The 23943-nt window shown below is 45.9% G+C and overlaps 1 protein-coding gene across 9 annotated transcripts in view; it reads right to left on the bottom strand.

Annotated features, from left to right (window-relative positions):
• Positions 1 to 23943, bottom strand: part of CACNA1B (calcium voltage-gated channel subunit alpha1 B) — a 341428-nt gene that overhangs the window by 92208 nt on the left and 225277 nt on the right. For 7 of the 9 annotated variants that reach the window (XM_082208748.1, XM_082208756.1, XM_082208749.1 and 4 more), the window contains 3 exons: positions 17468 to 17574; positions 11356 to 11418; positions 93 to 920 (listed from right to left, as the gene is read on the bottom strand). In XM_082208748.1, coding sequence (XP_082064874.1) covers positions 93 to 920; positions 11356 to 11418; positions 17468 to 17574 — 998 coding nt within the window. The remainder of the gene's footprint in view (positions 1 to 92; positions 921 to 11355; positions 11419 to 17467; positions 17575 to 23943) is intronic. The other 2 variants (XM_082208751.1, XM_082208753.1) reach the window with 1 other exon arrangement.

The following is a 23943-nucleotide window of genomic DNA, read 5'->3' as shown; positions in this document are numbered from 1 at the left end:
ATGTTTCCTGAGCCCCAAAAATGGACCCAGCCCTTGAGATGACCTTCGTCCTGCACAGACCAAGCACTTCATTGGGGCAGAACCGGACTCACCTTGGCTGGTGATTCCTCAGCTCCTTCTCTCCTGCCTCTCCCTCCTTTTCACCGTTCGGCTTGTCCACTGAATCATACGTGGACAGGGCCTTGTGTCGCATCTTGTGCCGTCTGTGGGGTTCTTCCCCTCCTTCCCCTTTCGAGCCAGGGTCACCTTCCCGGTTCCCAGGCCTGGACCCACCCCGGTGACGTGAACGACGCTCAGTCTTGGCTCCATTGATGGTTCCATTGCCTTCTTTTGCTTGCCGCTCGGCTGAGTGCCGGTGACCCCGATGGCGTCTGTGCTCTCTCTCGGCTCCTTCCTCCACTGACCCACGGCGGTGATGCCTCCTACCTCCTTCCTGGCCCCGGCTGCGCTCGCCTTTCCCTTCCTTCCCACTCCTCTCGCCCTCTTTACTGCGGCTCCTGTGTGTTCGATGACGCTCCTCTTTATGGTTTGGGCCAGATTCCCCATTCTCATCCTTCGGCACATTGCTCTTCTCCTGTTCTCCCCCCTTGTCCTTATCTCGATGTCGGTGATGCTTCCGCTGACCCTCAGTGCTCACAGCTGGTGGGGGCTTCACTTCCTCCGTGACCTCTTGCACATCAACAGGACTCAGCTTGTTGATGTTATTGTTGCGGCTGTCACTCCTTGGCTCAACCACTAGGGGGCGGTCCAAGTGAGTTTTCATATCTGGGCGGATGTGAAGGTTGGTAGCATAACGAACTCGATCTTCTGGGTCCAGCTCGTTGTACAGGGCTTCACAGCTCGTCCGGAAGTTGTGCATTCGGATCTGGCTGGTTCTCTGCTCCCACACGGATTTGGACTTGGAGGCATTCTGCTGCTTGCTATAGAAGAGAGAGAGAGGCAGAAAGAAAGGAGCGATTGCAGGAAGGGGAAGATGGAGAAGAAGGAAGGGAAGCAGGGGGGAAAGGTGGTTACCATCTTACCCATAGCACTACAACAGCAAGATCTGGGACTACAAGGTGAAGGGAAAATGAACGTGGGGGTAATGGCAAGATGGCTGGTAGAATACATAAGAAAGGGCAGAATCTTCCAGAAAACTGTAGATGTCCTCTTTGATACTGTTTGCTCCTGATCTTACACAAGTCACTCAGGCAACCTTTCTGGCTGAAGATGCAGTACAGACAGTGGAGCCACTGCCCTGTCAACCCTGGCCTGGTTTCCTACTAGTCTGGTGGTCCTAGGTGATTTTAACTTCCATGCCAACGCAACCTTACAAGGAACTGCTTGGGACTTACATGGAATACATGGCCTCCATGGGGCTGTCCCTGCATAAATCTGGCCCTTCTCATAGCCATGGATTTACCTCTGTGGACATGGGTGATTCTATTTATCAAATGGAATAAAAGAAGTGCCATGGTCAGATTACTTTCTGAAGCTACTAGACTTCTATTGCAGGCTACACCTACAAGAAAGAAAAGTGGGAGGCTGCATAAGGAGCTTACCGATGATCTGAGAGTTAAGAAGGGCATGTATAAGAAATGGAAGAAAGGGGAAATCACAAAGGAGTAGACAACAGTTGCAGGGAAAAAGTCAGATTGGCTAAAGCTTGGAATGAGCTAAGGCTTGCAAGAGAGTTTAAAAATAATAAAAAAAGGTTTCTTTGGCTATGTCCAAAGTAAGAGGAAAAACAAACAAGTGGTGGGTCCTCTGTGTGGAGAAGACAGAGAAATGCTATTGGTGACAGAGAGAAGGCGGAATTACTAAACACCTACTTTGCCTCTGTCTTCACCCAAAAGGAAAGTGATGCCCAGCCTGGAGATAACACAATAAATTATGTAAGGAGGGAGCTGAAGCCCAAGATAGGAAAAAATGTAGCAACGGAACACCTAGCTACTTTAAATGAATTCAAATCTCCAGAGCCTAATGAGCGGCATCCAAGGGTACTAAAGGAGCTTGTGGATGTAATCTCAGAGCCTTTATCTATGAACTGTGAGAATTCTTGGAGAATAGGTGAGGTCCCTACAGACTGGAAGTGGGCAAATGTTGTCCCCATCTTCAAAAGGGGAAGAAAGGAAGATCCAGGTGAGCTTAACATTGATACCAGGGAAGGTCTTAGAACAGATAATTCAACAGTCAGTCTGTGAGCATTTAGAAAAGGATGCTGTGATTACTAAGACCCAGCATGGGTTTCCTAAAAAATAAGTCATGCCAGACCAATCTCATTTCTTTTTTTGATGGAATTACAAACCTGATGGATCAGACAAATGGTGTGGGCATAGTATATCTTGATTTCAGTAAGACTTTTGACAAAGTCCCCTATGATATTCTTGAGAGGAAGCTGGTACAATGTGGGTTGAATGAGGTAACTGTTAGGTGGATTTGTAGCTAGTTGACTCACCAAACCCAAAGAGCACTGAACCCAAAGAGTACTCATTAATAGTTCCTCATCATCCTGGGGAAAAGTGACAAGTGGGGTTGTCCTGGGCCCGTTGTTGTTTAACATCTTTATAAATGACTTGGATGAAGGAACTGAGGGAATGCTTATCAAATTTGCAGATGACACCAAACTGGGAGCAGAGCCATTTCCGAGCTTGGGAGGAGAGGGGGTTGCGGGCTACCCCCTCCCACACACACGGGGGCTGGCCTTTTGCCCCCACGAGATCCAGGGAATCCCCGGGCGTGCCTTCGACCCAGCCCACCAATCGACGGGCTGGGGAGGCGTGGCCTAGCCTACTTAAGGCCAGGCACGCCTGGGGACCGCCCTCTTTCCCCTTTCCAGCTGAGCAGTTTTCCCATCCCACCCACCCTTAGGATTAGCTAGCTATGACCTTGCTATGGACTCCGGTTGGTTGCCGCAAGGGGCCTGGTAGGAATTTTTCCAATTTGGCGCACTTTCAGCCTTTTGGTTTTTTCGCCTACCTCGTAGCAAACGTCACAACTTCCGCGGTATTGGCGGTTAGGCATTGGCAGGGGTTAATTGTTATGCAAATGAATGGGGGGGAAGGAAGCGCCATCACCTTCCCCCAAGGAAAAGGGTAGTCCGGTAGAGGACTCCGGGGGGCGTTGCCTTGTCCGAAACCTAGGGAGGTAAGGGCCTCCAGCACGCCCCCGAGCGGTGACACCCGTGGGATCCTAGTTGGCGTACTTCAACAGGACTCCCTCGGCTTGTGGATAACCCTTCCCGGTCTCCATGCCGGGTAGTCGATAGGAGCCAATGCCTAAGGCCAATACCTTTCAATTTTGTAATCAATAAAGTTGTGGCCTTTTTATGCCCATTAACCTTAAATAATGTGTCCAGTGTCTTCATTTCACATGGGGGAGGGGACTTGCCACGCAATAGCTAATGCCGCAGAAGACAGAATCAGAATTCAAATGGCCTCAACAGATTGGAGAACTGGGCACAAGCTAACAAAATGAATTTCAATAGGGACAAATGCAGGGCTCTGCATTTAGGCAGAAAGAACCAGATGCAGAAATATAGGGTGGGGGACACCTGCTTACTAGCAGTATATGTGAAAAGGATCTAGGGGTCTTGATGGACCACAAGCTTAACATGAGTCAACAGGCTGATGCAGCAGCAAAAAAAGCCAGTGCTATTGGCTGAATCAACAGAAGTATATTGTCCAGATCAAGGGAAGTAATAGTTGCACTCTATTCTGCCTTGGTCAAACCACACCTGGAACACTGTGTCCAGTTCTGGGCACCACAATTTAAGAAGGATGTTGACAAGCTGGAATGTTTGCTGAGAAGGGCAACCAAGATGATCAAGGATCTAGAAACTAAGTCTTATGAGGAATGTTTGAAGCAGCTGGGTGTGTTTAGCCTGGGAAAGAGGAGTCAGAGAGGAGAAATAATAGCCATTTTCAACTATCTTATGGGCTTTCACATGGAAGATGGAACAAGCTTTTTTCTCCTGCTCTGGAGGGTAGGATGCAAACCAATGCCTTCAAGTTGCAAGAAAGGCGATTCCAACTAAACATTCAGAAAAACTTTCTGCCAGTAAGAGCTGTTCAGCAGTGGAACAGACCCCCACGAGAGGTGGTGGACTCTCCTTCCTTGGAGGTTTTTTATCAGAGGTATGATGGCCATCTGTCATGGATGCCTTAGCTGAGATTCTTGCATTGCAGGAGTTGCACTAGATGACCCTTGGGTTCCTTCTAGCTCTAAGATTCTATGATTCTATAAATGGTCCATGCTCACCACTTAATGGATCCAAATGACTTCCAGAGAATGGTAGTGGATGTATTATCCCTTTTGATGGCCTTTCAGCTGATATCCTGGTGGCCTGCTGGAGTGAGGAGTTAACCAGGGCTATTGACAATCTGACTATGAGATGGCAAGAGTGCCAGTGGCGAAAAACACACTCTGAATTGGACTGAACATGACTTAGAGCTCAACACTGAGCCTACCAAGTGGAGATAGTGAAGGTGAAGATCTCCTTTGCCGCCTCTATTGCATCCATGGAAAACAATTCCAGGAGACTCTTTCAGGTGGTTTGTAGTCTGACAGAACCACCTTTGCCATTCTGGCCTGGTAGGGACTCCAAGATCTTCTGATTTTGCAGATAAAATTGCTCAAATTCGTGAAACGATAAACTCCATCATGGTAACAGGAATGGGTTGTGAGACTACCAGCAATATGTCTAGTCAAGTTGTATGGGATCAATTTCAACTTGTTACCTCCAAGGATGTGGACAAGCTGTTTGGACAAGTGAAACCACCTGTCTCATTGACCGTTGTCCATCCTGGCTTATAAAAGCAAGCCAGGAAGGACTGGGCAATGAGCTGGGAAGGGGGATGCTTCCCTCTTTGAGAGAGTCTTCCCAGTCCCCCTTAAAGAAGTAGTTATAAAATTGCTTTGCAAAAAAAACATATTTGGACCTGGCCATCCTGGCCAATTATTGCCCAGTCTGATTAAGCAGGTGATTGCTGAACAACTCCAGTCATGTCTGGAGGATGCAGACCATTTGGACCCATTCCAAATCAGGGTTCAGGTCCCACCATGGGACTCAAACCACCTTGGTCACACTGGTCAATGACCTTCGGTGGGCTAGGAACAGAGGTGAAAGCTTTTTCCTGGTTCTGATCGATCTCTTAGTGGCTTTTGATACCATTGACCACAGTATCCTTCTGGACTATCTAGGAGGGTTGGAAGTTGGGGGCATGGTTATACATTGGTTTTGCTTCTTTCTCCTGGGCCATGGCCAGAAAGTGATGTTAGGAGACGAGTGTTTGGACCCCTTGGCACTCACTTGTGGGCTGACTCAGGACTTCATCGTCTCCCCCATGCTTTTTAACATGTATATGGAACTGCTGGGAGAGATCACCAGGGGGTTTGGGCTGAGTATCCACCAATATGCAGATGATACCCATCTCTACCTCTCATTTAAATTGGAACTAACGAAGGTAGTGAACATCCTGTGTGAGTTTCTGGAGGTGGTTGGAGGATGGATGGTGATCAATAGATTGATGTAGAATCCAGACAAGACAGAAGTATTGTTTCTTGGGGATAGGGCGTGGGCAGGTGTGGGGGACTCCCTGGTCCTGAATGGGGTAACTGTGCTCCTGAAGAACCAGGTGTGCAACCTTGGGGTCATTTGGACTCAGAGCTGTCTATGGAGGCACAGGACAACTCTGTGTCCAGGGCAGCTATCTACCAGCTCCATTTGGTACGCCAGCAGAGACCCTACGTACCTGTCCACTGTCTCACCAGAGAGGTATATACTCTGGTTATCTCCTGCTTAGACTACTGCAAAGTACTCTATGTGGGGCTACCTTCGAAGGTGGCTCAGAAACTACAATTAACCCAAATGCAGTTGATAGACTGGTGACTTGGAGCAGCCACTGGGACCATGTAATACTGAGCACAATTCAAATGTTGCTGTTGACATTTAAAGCCCTAAACAGTTTTGACCCTGTACACCTGAAGGAGTGCCTCTGCCCACGTTGTTCAGCCTGGGCACTAAGATCCAGCTCCAAGGGCCTTCTGATAGTTCCCTCATTGCAGGAAGAAAGATTACAGGGAACATAACAGAGGGCCTTCTTGGTAGTCATGCCCACCCTGTGGAATGCCCTCCCCTAAGATGCAAAACAAATAAACAACTATCTGACTTTTAGGATACATCTGAAGGCAGCCCTGTATAGGGAAGCTTTTAAAGTGTGGTGTTCTGTTGTTTTTGTATATTCTGTTTGAAGCCACTCAGAGTGACTGGAACAACCTAGTCAGATAGGCTGGGTGCAATAATAAATTGCTGCTTGCTACTACCACCACCACCACATGTTTTACTAGTAGTAGCAGCAGTAGTAGGGACGCGGGTGGTGCTGTGGGTTAAACCACAGAGCCTAGGGCTTGCTGATCAGAAGGTCGGTGGTTCGAATCCCCGCGACGGGGTGAGCTCCTGTTGTTTGGTCCCATCTCCTGCCAACCTAGCAGTTCGAAAGCACGTCAAAGTGCAAGTAGATAACTAGGTACCGCTCCTGCAGGAAGGTAAATGGCGTTTCCGTGTGCTGCTCTGGTTCGCCAGAAGCGGCTTAGTCATGCTGGTCACATGACCCGGAAGCTGTATGCCGGCTCCCTCGGCCAATAAAGTGAGATGAGCGCCGCAACCCCAGAGTCAGCCATGACTGGACCTAATGGTCAGGGGTCCTGTTATGTACTGAGTTGAATAGGATCCAAACTGCAGCAGTCTGATTGGTCCTAGAACAATAGGATCCAAATTGCAGCAGTCTGATTGGTCCTAGAACAATAGGATTCAGAATGCAGCAGTCTGATTGGTCCAAGAACAATGCAGCAGTATGATTGGTTGGCAGGAACCACCCAATCATGCTCCAGATATAAGTGAATCCACAACCTGATTGGCTTACAGTAGAATTCCAGAATTAACCAATCATGTGCAGCCCATTGTGTAAATAATGTATATAAAGCAGAGACTTTGAGGGGACTTTCATTCATTCCTCCTCACCACTATGAGCTGAATAAAGAGCATGAAATCACTTTGCGACTCTGAGTATATTTCAGGTCCCTTTACCTTTACTAGTAGTGGTAGTATTACTACCAGTAGTACTACCGGTATTCCCCCCCCCCAAGAAAAATAGGTGCTTGTATGCACCACATCGCCACCACCGTATGTCCACCCACCCCGTGCTCACTTGCTCCCCCCTCCTATCTTTGCTGCTGCCTTTGCCGCTGCTTCCCATGACTGCAGGCACAGCCTCCCGGAAGTGCTTTGGCACAACCTAAGTGCCTTTCAGAAGGTGCCTCCTAGTGGTGCTTTAGCAGGCTGTGCCTGCAGCCACAGGAAGTAGTGGCAGCAGCAGAAGTGGGAAAGGTGGAAGCGGGTGAGTGGGCAAGCAGCATTGGCAAGATGGTGGCCAGGGGTGGGGTGAGGGAGGTGGCCGTACGGCGTACTGCTGAGTACCATCTCAAAAAAAGCACTGACTACTACTACTAGAATGAGTTAGCTGCCTGTTGGTGGCTTTAGCTTCGCATACTATTGGCCTCCCTGCCTTCCACCCTACCAGCCTCAATGGGCACTGGCTGAAGATGGGAGTAAAAATACTTGAAAGGAAGGAAGGCTGGAAATCTACAGGTTTAAAGGTAAAAGCAACCTTCTTTCTGTAACTCTCCAAGAATGAGAAGACGTTATGACTGACATATTATTTATTTCTCAATTGTTGATTAAGTTGGGCAGGTACCAATAAGTCTGGGGCTGAGCTGGAAGTTCACACATGGAAATTGTTGGACCACTGCTTTTCCCCTGAGATGATAGTGGTGGTGCGTCCCCTCTGGAAGAGGCCCTCCTTGAATCCAGAAGCCAGATGGGTGGGGTATAAATTACTACTACTACTAAAAAACAAACAAACTACTGCCCAGTCTTTAATATACTCCTCCTGGGCAAAGTGAATGAGAGGGCCAGCTTACTTCAGGTATAAGCCTGGAGCAAGCACATCATCCAAATCCATTACAGTCTGATTTCAATGACCACTTTTTAGCACTGAAACAGCCACTGATTACTTTTATTGGGATAGTGATAGGAGGAGTGTGACTCTTATTGGTTCTACTTCAGCAGCTTTCAATACCACTGACCATGATTTCCTTCTGAAACAACTCAGGGCATTAAGAGTTCTGGAGCACTGATTATGGGTGCGTCTGCTTCCTCCTGCAGCATCAATACCAGAGAGTAGTACCAGAAAGTAGGGGATTGCCAAAACTTCTGAACTTTGGGTTCCCCAGAACCTCCACAAAATGATGCTACATCAGGATACATTAGTGAAATTCAGATGATTCCAAACTTTTACTCAGCCAGTATGTGAAGGGACTTTATATGTCTGTAGGTTCCCCTGCCTTTGCCTGCAGGAATTTCATGTACATACATGTCCCCTGCAAAAGACTTCACAATGTCCCCTCTCCTGTTTCCCATTTGGGGTTTGCCCTATTAATGATTCAGTTTATCCCAAATTCCAGAAGGATGTCACTGCTGAAAACTAAAGCATGCATTCTAAAAACAACAATTAAGAAAGTCACAAAAGATTGATAAAAGCAACTCCAACAAAATACAACTCCAACAAAAATAAAAGGGGAAGGAGCCCTAGAAGGCACACTGAGACCATATAAAAATAACACTGGCTACACCAGCTGATTAAAACCTCTTGGTCCAGCCAATTCAGATTGCACTTCAACAATATATTTAAAAGGCTTAAAACCGCCATATTTATTTTTCCTCACACAGGGGCATTACATTTGGACACATGGCAACCCTTAAAAAGGGGGTTAACCATGCCAAATTGCAGACAGGTAGCTTTGGGGTTTTTGTGCTAACTGCCTTTAAAGTTTGCATAAATATGGACTCTAACATCATACCTACCGAGCTGGAAATAATACTGCACAGAAAAAATGCCTTGTCTTAACCAACAGCGCCTGTTTCAAGCTGGTTTTCACTCCTATTAAAGAACACACAGCAGCTACTTAAAAGGCAGTTAACACAGAGTGGGTAAACTGGCCTCCCTGGAACCTGGGCTTTGGAACTCTACAAATGGAACTCAACTCCCCCTAAGAATGCAGTAGGAAATTTACAGGAGGCATAATCACTCAGATATTAAGAGGCCCGCTGAATGTTCTTTGCAACCTCTTCAAGGACCGTGAGGCAAGAGACTCCATGATTTTATCTCTCTCTTCTTCTTCTTCTTCTTCTTTGCATGATAGGACAGTATTCTAGCCACACCAGCAGCACTGAGGGAGTACCTGCTCACTTGAATCCTCTAGCTCCTCCCACCCATATCTGATTCACACTTTTGAGTTTGCTGCTTGAAGAGCCAGTTCCCAGAATTCCTCTTCGCAGCTCTTTGAGGTGAATAGCTGTCTCCTAATGACCTAATGACGCGAGTGGCACTGTGGGTTAAACCACAGAGCCTAGGGCTTGCAGATCAGAAGGTCGGACGGGGTGAGCTCCCATTGCTCTGTCCCTGCTCCTGCCAACCAAGCAGTTCGAAAGCACGTCAAAGTGCAAGTAGATAAATAGGTACCACTCCGGCGGGAAGGTAAAAGGCGTTTCCGTGCGCTGCTCTGGTTCGCCAGAAGTGGCTTAGTCATGCTGGCCACATGACCTGGAAGATGTACGCCGGCTCCCTCGGCCTATAGAGCGAGATGAGCGCTGCAACCCCAGAGTCATCCACGACTGGACCTAATGGTTAGGGGTCCCTTTATCTTTACTACTAATGACCCTCAATGTAACAGTGTAGCTAGCTGCTCGAGTGCTTGGTGCAGGGGCATGTCCTGCATCTGGGAGCAGGGTGAGCTGCCCATGGGGACGTGGTGAGCTTCTCCAACACTTGGAGCCTCTCCGCTGCCTCCCCCTCAGCTGTAGGGTGGCTGAGAGAGAGGCAGTAGGCAGACAAAAGTCCCACACTGCCGTTTCAGGCAGCGCGGAACCTGCAGGCACCTACGCCACCATGTCACTCCTAAAAAGTTTCATGAGCCGGATATTATTATTTTTTAAAACTCATTTTGTCAACCCCCCCCCCCCAGTGATGACACCAGGGGCGGACCGCACCCCCCCAACACCCCTTCCTCCGCCACTGCCTCAACACCCTTAACAAACTACAGCTCCCAGGATCCTTTGGGGGAGGCTGTGACTGTTTAAAGTGACATCAAAGTACTTTAAATGCAGGGATTGTGCAACAATATGACAGTGTGATAAACAGCTTCTATCTTTTGCTCTGCTGTTGTGGTTTTTAAATTTTTAACATCTGCTCCTGACTCATTTTCACTGCTTTAGCTGCTTTATCTTCTACCCCCCCCCCCATTTTCTCAAGGCTGAACTTCAGTACTTTCTTTTGTCTGTCCTGAATGTTTGAACACTCACCTTCATTGGATGTTCACAAGTTCTAGTACTATGAAAGAGGGAGAAAAACATCTCCTTAAGAACACAAGCAAAGCTCATCTAGTTGAACATCCTGTTTTACAGTGGCCAACCAGATGCCTCTGGGAAGCCCAAAGCAGTACCTTTGATATTGAAGATTGATAACCTAATCTTCTATGAAATGCGGTTCCTTATCCATTTTCTCCTCAATGTGCTTAATTTTATCCACCTGCATCATGTTCCCTCTTACTTTTCTTCTTTTCCTAAAGTAAGAAGACCCCAAATGTTCCAATGTTTCCTCATAAAGAAGTTGCTTCAACCCCTTACTGTGAGAACATTGGAAGGGGCCCCAGATGCCTGTGGCAAACCTACAGGCAGGATTCCAAGCACTCTCCCCTCCTGTGGTTTTCAACAACTGGTTTTTAGAAGCATCATTGCTTCTGACCACGGAGACAGAATGTAGCCATCATGGCTAGAACCCCATGGATCTTCCCCCAAGGCCCCTTCCAGAAACCTGGAGCTACCATAGGTCATCACTTGTTGAATGGCTTCCCTACAACTCAGCTCTGATCCCATCACCTGGTGGAAAAACCAAAGTAAGAAGTGCATTAGACGGAGGAAGTGGGGAGGCGAGGGAGCAAGACAAATAACTTGGAATCAAGACAGGCCACAACACAAGGCTCAAATGGGAAGAGGAAGACTAATGGAAGAGCACATCATATGCATGCAACCACATGAAGAAACGAAACAGAGAGAACGACACCACATGACGGAATTGCTCCAAAGCAACTCACAAGCATGGTGAGGTGATGCTGTCCACCTTTTCCTCCAGCAGATTTTCCACAATGAAGTGAATGACTTAAGCAAAGGGAAGGGAAGGGGGAGAGGTCTACTTGTATGTATATATTCATCATTCATCAAATCCATTTATGGAACATTGTATACAGAGAGCAACTCACGGTGAATTAACGCTGGAGACCGACGAGCTGCGTGATACAGTACCTCGTGTTTGCTTTACAAAACTGCACATGCAAGAAACAGAAGAACAAAAAGGTGAGAGGGAGGGAAAGGAAACAATTCCCAAGAGAATTTAGGAACATTAAAACAGCTGTATCAAGAGGGAGGCTTGAATAGGCTCCCCAGGTCCCCCATCAGGTTGCAAGCTGGAACGTGCATCTTAAGAAACAAAATAAAACAGAGCCCAGGCAAGCTCTGGGGGAAAGTGAGTCACAGAGACACCATCTCTGTGTTGAAAGGGGGGGGAGGAGAGAGAAACCAAACCAATGCAAAATACATCAAATCAAAATAACAATGGAAGCCATACAAAGGTGGACCCAGAAGCCAACCAAGAGATATTTTAAAAATAGTATAGATTGCACTTGTGGACATTTAAGGCTATTTCCAATAAACCACATAACCATCGCAGATCTTTGCAGGTGCAACTGAAGTATATACTCTAGGAATTGTCAAGCAGGGAGTGCCCACATAGTTCCCTCCATATGTTGATGGGCTACAATTCCCAACAGCCCTAGCTAGCATGGGCAAGGAGGTTCTGGTATGATAACATCTGGAGGGTGCGTGTTGGCAACCCCTGTCCTAGGCCACAGTTACTGCATGGGTGAAAATCAAGAGACACACTTCAGAATGTGGGCTAGAAGTAGAGCCAGAGGACCTTCCCACGCTGTACTGAAAGGGGCAGGCACTTTGACACCCTCCAGATGTTGTTGCACTTAAAGGGCCATCAACCTTGACCATTAGCCCTGTTGGCTGGAGCTGATGGGAGTTGGGATTTCAGGAATAATTTTATTTTTATTTTTTGCTTACAGCTGGTGGTTTGGACTTTTGTGTTGTTGGTGGTGGTGCTGCTGCTGTTGTAAATAAAAAAAAGTGATTAAAAATATATATCCAAAGGAGGAGTTATTTTGATGCCTAATGGATAGACTGTGCACTGGCACAGATACCTCCCATGCCTCTGAGGTCTAGTCAGACTTTAACAGAGATCAAGCCTTTACCAGAGATCAAGATTTGTCTTTGGAACTCCTTGCCAATAGAAGCTTACCTGGTCACCCCTGCTTTTTTTCAGTTGTGTTCTGATACAGATCAAATACAGATGTCTGAACTGTACTGTCCAGAAGGCCTTTGGAACATGATTTCCCACCCTTTGCAACCAGTTTTGATTAACTTTTAAAAACCTGCTTTTGTAGCTGCATTTGGTTTTCTTGTCACACCTTCTACGAAAGTGTGGTTAATAAATATTTAAGTTAATTATTATTATTTTTTAAAATAATAATGATAAGGGATTAAATGGCTGGAGAAGTTCTCTTGCTCATTTCATTCATTACATTTGCTTATGGCTACCAGCTTAGATGCTTTTAAGATCAGGCAAATTAATGGAGGATGAGGTTGTCGGTGGATGCTGGTCACTATGTTTGTATACTACTTTTACATCACTAGAATATGGCTATGAATGGCTGAATAACAGGTGCTGAGGATCACAAGTGAGGAAAGCGCTGTTGAACATAGACCCTGCTTGTGGGACTCCCATACCCTTCTGGCTAGCTGCTGTGAGCACAGGATGCTGGAACCAGCTGGACCAGTAGCTTGATCCAGCAGGGCTCTTGCTAGGTACCTTCAGGATCAGAATGCCTGTTGCTGAGGGGGGAAAGCAGGACTGAGCTATTGCCATAATGTCCTGCTTCTGAGTTCCCAAAAGCATTTGGTTGGAGACTGAGAAACAGGATACTGGACCACACAGGCTTTTGATCAGATCCAGTAGGGCTTGTCTTAGGTTCTTCTGATCTCAGCTCATTTGCCAGTCCTGGCTCACTTACAAGTTTCTCCTTCACATCTTTGTCCTATTAAGAACCCTGTGGGGTGGGTTAGATTGAGTGGCGGTGACTGGTCCAAGGTCAACTAGCAAACTTCATGGATGAGTAGGGCTCTGCTCATGGGTCTACCTGAGTCCTAGGACCCACCTGCACAATACATTTAAAGCAGTATCATGCCACTTTAAATAGCCATGACTTCTCCCAAAGAATCCTGGGAATTGTAGTATTTTATGGGTGCTGCAAGTTGTTAGGGGACCCCAATCCCTTCATGGAGCTACCGTTTCCAGAATTCCCTGAGAAGAGGGATTGATTCTTAAAGCACTTTGAGTAGGACTTAATTGGTTACAATCCTATGAATTAAATATACATATATTATATACACAAAACTACTTTTTTCCCAAAACAAAACAGTATCATAGCCCAGTGACCCTTTCACCATATGCAGTGACAGTGACACCTGGATATATAAATAAATTACAATGCAACAACATGTGTGAATGAAATTTCAACATGTGCAATGTACAACTGCAGATACAGAATACAGTGGTGCCTCGCAAGACGAAAAGAATCCGTTCCGAGATTCTCGTCGTCTAGCGGTTTTTTCGTCTTGCGAAGCAAGCCCATTGATTAGCGCTACAGCGGTCTAGCGGCTTTCCCTGATCAGCTGTTAAGCGGGTTTTTCAGCGGAACAGCTGATAGGCGGCTTAGGAAAAGGGGGGGAGCGAAAAAAACCCGCGGGGACGCGCAAGATTTTTTCGTCTTGCGAAGCAACCCCATAGGGAAATTCGTTTTGCGAAGCTCCTGCAAAACGGAAAACCCTTTCGTCTAGCGGGTTTTCCGTCTTGCGAGGCGTTCGTCTTGCGGGGCACCACTGTACACAACAACAGCTGTTGATCTGTAATCTTTCTCTGCAGTTGTACATTGTACTGCCACTGAAGAAGGCCAAGTAGTCAAAACATTTGGCTATACACAGTGACCTTGGAAAAATATCCATTTCATGCATTGGACATGTTATTTCATTTTAATAGATGAGGCAACAGGGAGGCTGGAACAGTGCAAACACACCAGCAGGACTGCCAGCACCACCAGTATGTTTGCACTGCAGCACATTCCCTACCACTTTGCCCTCTCCCTCCCAGTTAGCAACCATGACCCACCTGCTAGGAGGCTCTGTACCCTTCCCAATTACTGGCAAACCTCAGCTCCATTTGTCTATTATATCTGAGTCAGGTGCTGCTGTACAATTCCTGGATGCAGAGATGGCCTGGATAAGGGCCAGTCAGAAGAAGCTACCTGATTGTATCTACTTTTACAAACCTGCCTGGGTGCTAAACACCTCAGGTGAACACCTTCTCTCGGTCCCATCAACACCAAAAGCATGGCTGGTGGTGCATGAAAGAGAGTCTTTTTTGTGGCTTGGGGAAAAAGAGGGATATATATATACGCGGGTGGCGCTGTGAGTTAAACCACAGAGCCTAGGACTTGCTGATCAGAAGGTCGGGGTTTGAATCCCCGCCATGGGGTGAGCTCCTGTTGCTCGGTCCCTGCTCCTGCCAACCTAGCAGTTCGAAAGCATGTCAAAGTGCAAGTAGATAAATAGGTACCACTCTGGCGGGGCGGTAAACGGTGTTTCCGTGCGCTGCTCTGGTTTGCCAAAAGCGGCTTATTCATGCTGGCCACATGACCCGGAAGCTGGACTCCGGCTCCCTCAGCCAATAAAGCGAGATGAGCGCCGCAACCCCAGAGTTGGTCACGTCTGGACCTAATGGTCAGGGGTCCCTTTATCTTTACTTATACATTAAATAGACAGACTGGCAGATGATAGATAGATAGATAGATAGATAGATAGATAGATAGATGATAGATAGATAGATAGATAGATAGATAGATAGATAATAGATAGATGATAGATAGATATAGATAGATAGATAGATGATAGATAGATAGATAGATAGATGATAGATGATAGATATAGATAGATGATAGATGATAGATGATAGATGATAGATAGATAGATAGATAGATAGATAGATAGATAAGCAAGCTGAATCCTAACAAGATGGAAATCCTGCAAGTGGGTGGTTGTTAGGCCTGAGAATTTAGATGTTTGCTTACTCTGGACAGGGTCACCCTCCCCCTCAAAGGAGCAGTTACATAGCCTGTGGGTGCTCCTGGAGTCATCTCTGTCCCTGAAGACCCAGATGGCAGTAGTGACTAGGGGGCGCCATTTTCCAGCCTTAGCTGGTATGCTAAATATGGATAATTCCTGGACTGGGACAGCCTTGCTGCTGTGATTCATTCACCGGTAACCTCAAGGCTGGACTACTGCAATGCACTCTCTGTGTGACTGCCTTTAAGGGTGGTCCAGGGGCTCCACCAGTCAAGCCAGAGCACTGAGTCCTACTGTCCTCATGTTACACCACTCCCAAAAGCAGGTGCACTGGTTGCCAGTATACTACCAAGCCAGAATTAAGGTTTTGGTTTTCACCTTTAAAGCCCCAAGTAGCTTGGGACCACTTAGCCAGGAGGAGCATCTTTCTTCATGTTAACTTGCCCAGCAATAAAATTGTTGGGTGAGGCCCTGCTAATCATGCTGTAATATACAGTGAGGTTCAATTAGTTTTGACAAAAGGGAGGCACCTTTTCTTTGGAACAACTGAACTGAACCAAGTACCCACATTAATGACTTCATTAATGTGGTTTAATGTGACTACAGTTTTATTCTGGATCCTTTCACTGTAGTTTGTTTTTCTAAAGCATCTTGTTTTGGATGAAAGATAGCAAAAAAAGTTGCAATAAAACAAAGTAAAATAAAATAAAAACAACATGGACAGGAAAGACATTTCAAATGCACAAGAAGTCAATGGGTGGTTCCCTGTGATATAAATCTCTAAGCGTCACCAGTATTATTTTCAGAGGTTTTGTTTATTCCAAGGCAGGGGTGGGGAGCCTTAGGCCCATAGGCCAAATGTGGCCCACCAAGCCTCTCTATCTGGCCCTCAGGACTCTCCCAAGCTACACTCATGCCTCAGGCCACATGCTTCACTGGCCCTACTTTGCACCTTTCTTGAGTGTTTTTGCCTGGATGTGAGATGTTTCTTCAGCATCTGATAATGCAGAGGTGGGAAAACCTTTTTGACTTGATGAGGCAGATTCTTATCAGGAGTACAACAACATATCATTGACAGGTTGGTCAAAATCCCTCCCATGGATTTGCAACTCTCTTCACAATACCCCTTTAATCCCCTGCTCTTAGAGGTTTAAAAGGGGAGAGCAAGGAGACTGCCAAAGTGTTAAAGCCTTTTGCAAAAGTGCACTTTGAAGCAGCCCACCTTTCTCCAGCAGCTGAAGAAGGAGTCCTGGGGCTGCTTTAAAGAACTTTGCAACAGCACTATTTGAAGCAACTCACACTTCCCCTTTAAGCAGGCAACTGGGTGGCAGTAGAAGCAGCAGCAGCAGTAAGGTGGGTGTGGGACAATCCTCTCGCCCACCTTTCCCTGTTGCCACCACCCACCCACCCACTTGTCCACTTAAAGGAACCATGTGAGCTGCTTCAAACAGTGCTTCTGCAAGGATTTTGATCCCTGACATCAGTTGATATTGACAAACTGGAATGTGTGTAGAGGGTTACCACGATGATCAAGGGTCTGGAAACCAAGCCTTATGAGGAACGGTGGAAGGAGCTGGGTATGGTTAGCCTGGAAAAGAGGAGACTGAGAGGAGATAGGGCAGCCATCTTCCAATATCTCAGGGGCTGTCATATGGAAGATGGAGCAAGCTTGTTTTTTCCTGCTCCGGAGGGTAGGATTCAAACCAATGGTTTCAAGTTACAAGAAAAACACAAGGCTGGAGCAGAATTTTGAGGGGCCCAGCCCCTCCTTGAACATTTGGGGGAGTTCACCTCCTCAGATGGTGCCTCTGTGTGTAGAAACTAGCCTCCTGTCTGAAGGTAACATTCACATTTGTTGCTCTGTCTGCTTTTGCTTCCGCCCCCACCTACGACTAGCATGTGCCAAGAAGGAAATGCAACTCTCAGGCTGAAAAAAGAAAACCTGTCCTTCATTGTTCCAGGGCTTATATGGTTCGTCCACAAGATGCTACAGGGGGGCCTGTTTGTGGAAGGGGGCAGGTGTGGACTCTTTCTGGACCAGAACAAATAAGAAGTGAGTGGCAACCAGGGGACACAAAGAAGAAATAAAATGGGCATGACATTTCCAAAATAATAAGAAAAAGAAACCCTTACGCTGCTATGGAAATGTTAGCTGCTGACAGGGGACTAACATCAGCTACTTCCTTGGCCTTCTGCAGGGCAAGTTTCTGATTGGTGGCCTCTTCCATCTCCTCTTCATCCTGTTTTGGAAGACAATGGCACAGGGAGGAATGCATTATTCTTGATAGGACATGTTTCTGAGTGGGTGTGTCTAGGACTATCCCATCTCCCTCCCCAATCTATACATGGAATTAAGTGACATATCTCACAATCCTGTTGCAGAAATCAATGTAAATATATGCACCCATAAATTCACCTCCCCAGCATCTCCTGGTAGGGCTGGGGGCAGGGAGCAGGGAGGGAGGGACTCCCACCTAAGAGTCTGCTCTCAGTCAATGAAGAGAATACTGAACTAATTGGACCAATTGTCTGACTCAGTGTAAGGGAGCTTTCTGTGTCCTTTTGGGGAAGGGCCATGGCTCTGTGCTGCTTTGAATGCAAAAGGTCCACAGTTCAATTCCTAGCATCTCCAGGTAGGTTTGGGGAGCCCTTTTGCCTGGAACACAGTTGAGCTGCTGCCAGTCTGTGTTGGTAATCTTGCGCTAGATGAATCAGTGTCTGAAACCCTGGATAGTTGCTACCGGTCAGTGTCAACAATACGGAGCTGAATGGACTCATTACTGGACTCCAACTCCCATCAGCCCCAGCCAGCATGGCCACGGATGATGGGAGCTATAGTTTGGCAACACCTGGAGGATAGGGATGGGGGACTTGAATTTAATGCACTTTTGACTAATAAGCAAACTGAAATGTAGCCATCTTTCAAGAGGCACACTTCTCTGAATGTTGTGATGCAGTTCTCCACATACTCAGAATTTTTATAAAAGATACATGAAAGCATGCATGAAAAAGTATATATCAATACAAATAATATCATGCATTGTATTCCATTCGGGGAAGTTGCGTGCAATGTTGTGCATATTAAGGGAAACATGCATTAAAATGCTGATGAATTTTTATGAGGACTTCTCTCTCTCTCTCTCTCTTTTTAACGCAACCTGATGAGGATATGGGGCAAACCATCCTTAAGGCTGCAAAAATTAAGAAACTGACAGAAAATGAAATTGACAGGTCTGTTCATTCCTACTGGGAGACCAGAGGCTTGTTAATGCATGAATGGAAGACATGAATGGAAGATGATGGAGGGGGCAGTTAACAAAGAGTTTTGCAGAGGCCAGGTTACATTGCCCTTCTGGCTTTAAAAGAAGATTGGGCAAATTCATGGAGAAGAGGGCTGTTGGTGGCTATTAGCCATGATGGCTATGCACTGTCAGAAGCAGCAACACTTTTGAATACCAGGTGCTGGAACCTGTGAGAGAGGAGAATGCTGTTGTGTTCAGGTTCTACTTGCAGGTTTCGCACAAGCGAAATCTGGTTGACCACTGCAAGAAATGGATGCTGGACTAGATGGCCCATTGGCCTGACCCAGCAGGCTCTTCTAACATTCTTAATTTGCATGTGTTACATGTAATCATATTTACTCAGCTATAAAACCCCTTGCATTCTCCTAAGTACACCACATAATTGAAGCTCTTTGATGCATCTTCCCTCTACACCTCTTCACTCTTTTGAAAAGCCCTAGTGATTTCCAGATCCATGGTCTGATTTAAACTGAGAGCATTTCAAAGGAAGCTGTGCAATTTATCAGTGCTTTTGATGCCATCAATATTTAATTGCCCTCCACCATAACACTAACACAAGGCAGCTTTCTGGGCAAGCCATTGGATTCAGAACAATTCAAAGGGGAAATTTGAAAAGGAAGTGGTCTGAACTCCTTTTTTTTCAATGTCTTAAGGAGCCTCTCTTTGCCCCAAGCCAAAGTGTTCCTACAAATCTTTTGGGGCTCCTTGAACAGACAATAACAAATCCCCAAGAGGAATAAAATCTCATCAGTTTTTATAAAAAGCAGGAAAGGGAGATTAATTTCAGACAATAAAAAATCTTTATATACAAGAAGGTTCACTAAGAGGGGCAGAAGGACACAGCAGAGGCTCATAGTTCAAGATTCTGCCTGTGGGTAGCTATTGGCCTCTCTGCATAGCAGTATAGGTAGCTGTCATTCTGAGTCAGGCCAGTGGGTCAATCTTGCTCAGTGTTGTCTACACTGACTGGCAGCAGCCAGAATTTCAGTCAGGGGACATAACCAGCCCTACTTGAAGATGCTTGGGGTTGATCTTGGATGCTCAGCAGCTGACCCATGGTCCTATCATCTAAAATATAAAGTAAGAACCCAGTTCTCATGGTTATGAACAAAGAGCAAATTCAAGGAACAAGCTGACATATACAGAGTCAGACCATTGGTCAATCTAGCTCGGTTTTGTCTACTATGCTAACTGGTAACAGCTTTCCAAGGTTTTGGACAGTAGGATCTCTCCCAGCCCTACCTGGAGATGATGATGTTTGTTTGTTTGTTTGTTTGTTTGTTTGTTTGTTTGTTTACCCCTCCCATCTGGCTGGGTTTTCCCAGCCACAACAGAATATTAAAAACATGATAAAACATCAAACATTATGCTGGGCATCAGTGATGTAGCATGTGGGGGGTGGCACAGAGATGGTTGCCCCGGGTACAAAATTGTTAAGGGGTGCAAAAATTCAGCACTCAGTACTGCCTTACTATAGATGCATGCTTCTGTAACTGGTCTCCACTGAAAATGGCTTCTCCGTGCAAACCAAGAAGTGACTTCTTATGAGGAAACTGGTAAAATGTGAGTTGAATGTCATAATTATTAGGTGGATTTGTAGCTGGTTGACTGACTGAACCCAAAGAGTACTCATTAATGGTTCCTCATCATCCTGGAAAAAAGTGACAAGTGGGGTGGCACAGGGTTCTGTCCTGGGCCCACTGTTGTTCAACGTCTTTGTAAATGACTTGGATGAAGGAATTGAGGGAATGCTCATCAAATCTGCAGATGACACCAAACCGGAAGGGGTAGCTAATGCCACAGAAGACAGAATTGGAATTCAAAATGACCTTAACAGATTGGAGAACTGGGTTGCAAGCTAACAAGATGAATTTCAACAGGGACAAATGTCAGGTTCTGCACTTAGGCAGGAAGAACCAGATGCACAAATATAGAATGGGGGACACCTGGCTTACTAGCAGTACATGCTTCTTTCTATAATGGGAAAGCTCTACACTTGATTCCTCTCTATTAAACTGACTTTTTAAAAAATGATAATAATATAATATCTGAAGCCCAGGCCAGCTTTCTTGAGAACCTTTCAACATCAGATCACTGTGTCGTGCTGCCCCACTTAGCAGAGAAATACACCAGCCCTCTGCAGGGAGAACCAATTGTGGCCTTTATGGACTTTAAATCTCCTTCCGAATCTATTCCCAGATCGAAACCATGGACCAAATAACAGCCATTACTGCAGGATAAATGACTCTTCTTCCTTATTAAAGTTCTGTACAGTGATGGCAAATTGCAGGTTAGATGTGGATTGCAGGACCCACTTTCAGACTGTATTGAGATGGCTAGGGGAGTGAGACAGGGCTTTATTTTGGCCCCCACATTGTTTAGCCTTTCCCTAAATGGTTTAGAGGAAAGTCTAATGGACCCAGATGGTCATCACTGGAAAGACCCCTCTTTTGCTATATGCGGACAATGCGGCCACCGTCTCTCGTTCCAGACCTGGTTTGAAATACAAACTAAGGAAGTTCTCACATTATTGTTCTGTAAATCGGTTACCTACCAGCTATGAGAAATCCAAAATTTTGGTCTTTGAGAAAAAATATTCCCCTTGTAAATGGGTATTAGATGGCTGTCTTCTAGAGCAGACTAAAGGCTTCCAGTACCTAGGGCTGTTGTTTCACCACACAAAGTCCTGGAGTTGCCACTGGCAGACTATCTGTCAGAAGGTGGAGATGAACAAACTTGCTATACTCCATTTCATTTTCACAAAGGGAGGTCACTATCTTCCATCAGCCATAAGGGTCTTTAATGCGAAATCTGTTTCCCAGTTCCTTTATGCTTCAAAAGTCTGGTGCAATGGTCTATTTTCTAAGTTAGATGGGTTCCAAGCTAAGTTCCTTCGGTCCCTGCTTCAGGTCCCAGAGTGTCCCTAAATCAATTTTGTTGTTGGAAACAGGTGAATGCCCACTCTCCACCAAAGTGTGGTGGGTTGCCTTGAAATACTGGCTAAAGATCTCAGTATTCCCCTGGGGAAGGTATTACTTTTACATCTATCCGATGAGGAGTCTATCAGCTCATGGTCGAAAACTATGGCCCAAAAAGCCTTCTTGACTGGTCTTTCACCATCCTTTTTACACCATCTGGGCTAGAATATTGCCCTTAAATCCTTGAAGCAGATGTTATGGGACATTTCACACAGCAATCTTCACTCTAGATCCTATGTAACCTGTGGATGGTTTGCATCTGGAATCCACTATTGTCATGATTTTCAGTTACCATCATAGTTCATGAATCTGTCTGTACTTAATTATTCACTAAAGCTAGACTAAATGTATTTCCATCAGAAGTACTAAATGGCAGGCTGTCTGGTATGCCCTATCAGAATAGGCTCTTCTTATGCTCTCAAGGTGTCAACTATATGAAGCATATCCTGTTACACTGTGAGCAGTTCAAACAAGCCAGGGAACAAATGATTAAACCCCTAAACTTAACTGGAAAATCTGAAACCTTCCACCTTAAGTACCTCCTTGGAAATATGTCAAATGATACTACCCTGGCTGTGGCTAAGTTCCTCTCTGAAGTATTAAGAAGCAGAAACCTACATGCTCTGGATAAAACATAGTGACTGCCTTGGAACCCTTTCCCTGTATTTCTGTTTTATTTTGATTTGAAAATGTTTTTTGTGGGTCTTCAGACTCAAATAAAGTGTGTGTGTGTGTGTGTGTGTGTGTGTGTGTACTAGCAGTACATGAGAATATGATTTAGGTGTCTTGGTGGACCACAAGCTTAACATGAGTCAACAATGTGATGCAGCAGAAGAAGAAAAAAGCTAACATTATTCTAGGCTGCATCAACAGAAGTATAGTGTCCAGATCAAGAGAAGTAATAGTACCACTTTGTTCTACCTTGGTCAGATGATACTGTGTAGAATACTGTGTCCAGGTCTGGGCACCACAGTTTAAGAAGGATGTTGACAAGGTGGAACATGTGCAGAGGAGGGAAACCAAGATGATCAAGGGTCTGGAAACTAAGCTTTATGAGGAGCGCTTGAAGGAGCTGAGTATGTTTAGCCTGAAAAAGAGGAGACTGGGGGGAGATATGATAGCCATCTTCAGATAATAAGGGCTGCTACATGGAAGAGGGAACAAGTTTTCTCCTGCTCTGGAGGGCAGGACTTGAACCAATGGCTTCAAGTTACAAGAAAGGAGATTCTGACTAAACATACAGGAAAACTTTCTGACAGTAAGAGCTGTTCAACAGTGGAACAGACTCCCACGAGAGGTGGTGGACTCTCCTTCCTTGGAGGTTTTTAAACAGAGGTTGGATGGCCACCTGTCAAGGATGCTTTAGCTGAGATTCCTGCACTGCAGGGGGTTGGACTAGATGACCCTCAGGGTCCCTTCCAACTCTAAGATTCTATGTTTCTATGACAGATGCTGTTAGGCAGTTGAATTAGGGTTGCCATATGTCCAGAATATCCTGGAAATAGCCGGAATACGTCACTTGGGAGCAGTGCCTGGGCAGAAATTGCTGAAATGTCAGGGGAATCCAGATGTATGGCACGCTATGTTGGAAGTCTAGATTTTACCTTAAAAATAGCTGAAAAACTTTTTTTAAAATGAGAAAAGATGCTCAACAACATTTGCGTCCAGACTTTCGCTTTTTAAATATGGCAACCCTAATTTGAATGTTCATGCGTACTCCATCTGTTTTCCTCTTGCCCGTCCACCCCCTCCACATGGCCCCAGGTGCTGGCAACCCATGCAATGCTACTTCTGGGGTTTGATAATTGGGCCTTCTACATGCAAAGCACATGCTCTAACTCTCAACTAAAGCCCTTCCCCTACAGTAGGGAGGGATTAATGCTTTTCAGATTGCAAGCAATGTGCACACAAGTGTTGTCCCCTCATACCCCGGCCCTGGCTCTCCTTTCATATGCAGAGTAAGAGCCTCCTCTTTGTGGAAGCCTCTGGGGTATGCTGAAATCTATGAAGAGTGGATTTGACTTGAGAGAGACCATGCCACTTTCAAGCTGCCCCATGCCTGTGCAGATCAGCACCATGACCCCTCTTTGGCATGTATGCCTCTGCTCCCCCCCAAACTCATTGCACCCATTGTCAATACTCTCACCCCCTTTCCCCAAGTACTTGGCTGCAAGTATATTGTCAGCAGCTCTGCAAATTCAGTTCAGAAAAGTGCAACCCAAACTTCCAGTGGGCTGGAAACCCTTTACTCATACCCCTGGCAACCTTTGAGGCTTCTTAGTTTAGAGGTAAGGCATTATAGCAGGCTTCCTCAACCTCGGCCCTCCAG

Source organism: Podarcis vaucheri (genome assembly GCF_965113315.1).
Source record: "Podarcis vaucheri genome assembly, chromosome: Z".
NCBI classification, from domain to species: domain Eukaryota; kingdom Metazoa; phylum Chordata; class Lepidosauria; order Squamata; family Lacertidae; genus Podarcis; species Podarcis vaucheri.
This window is presented reverse-complemented; position numbering and strand designations above follow the sequence as displayed.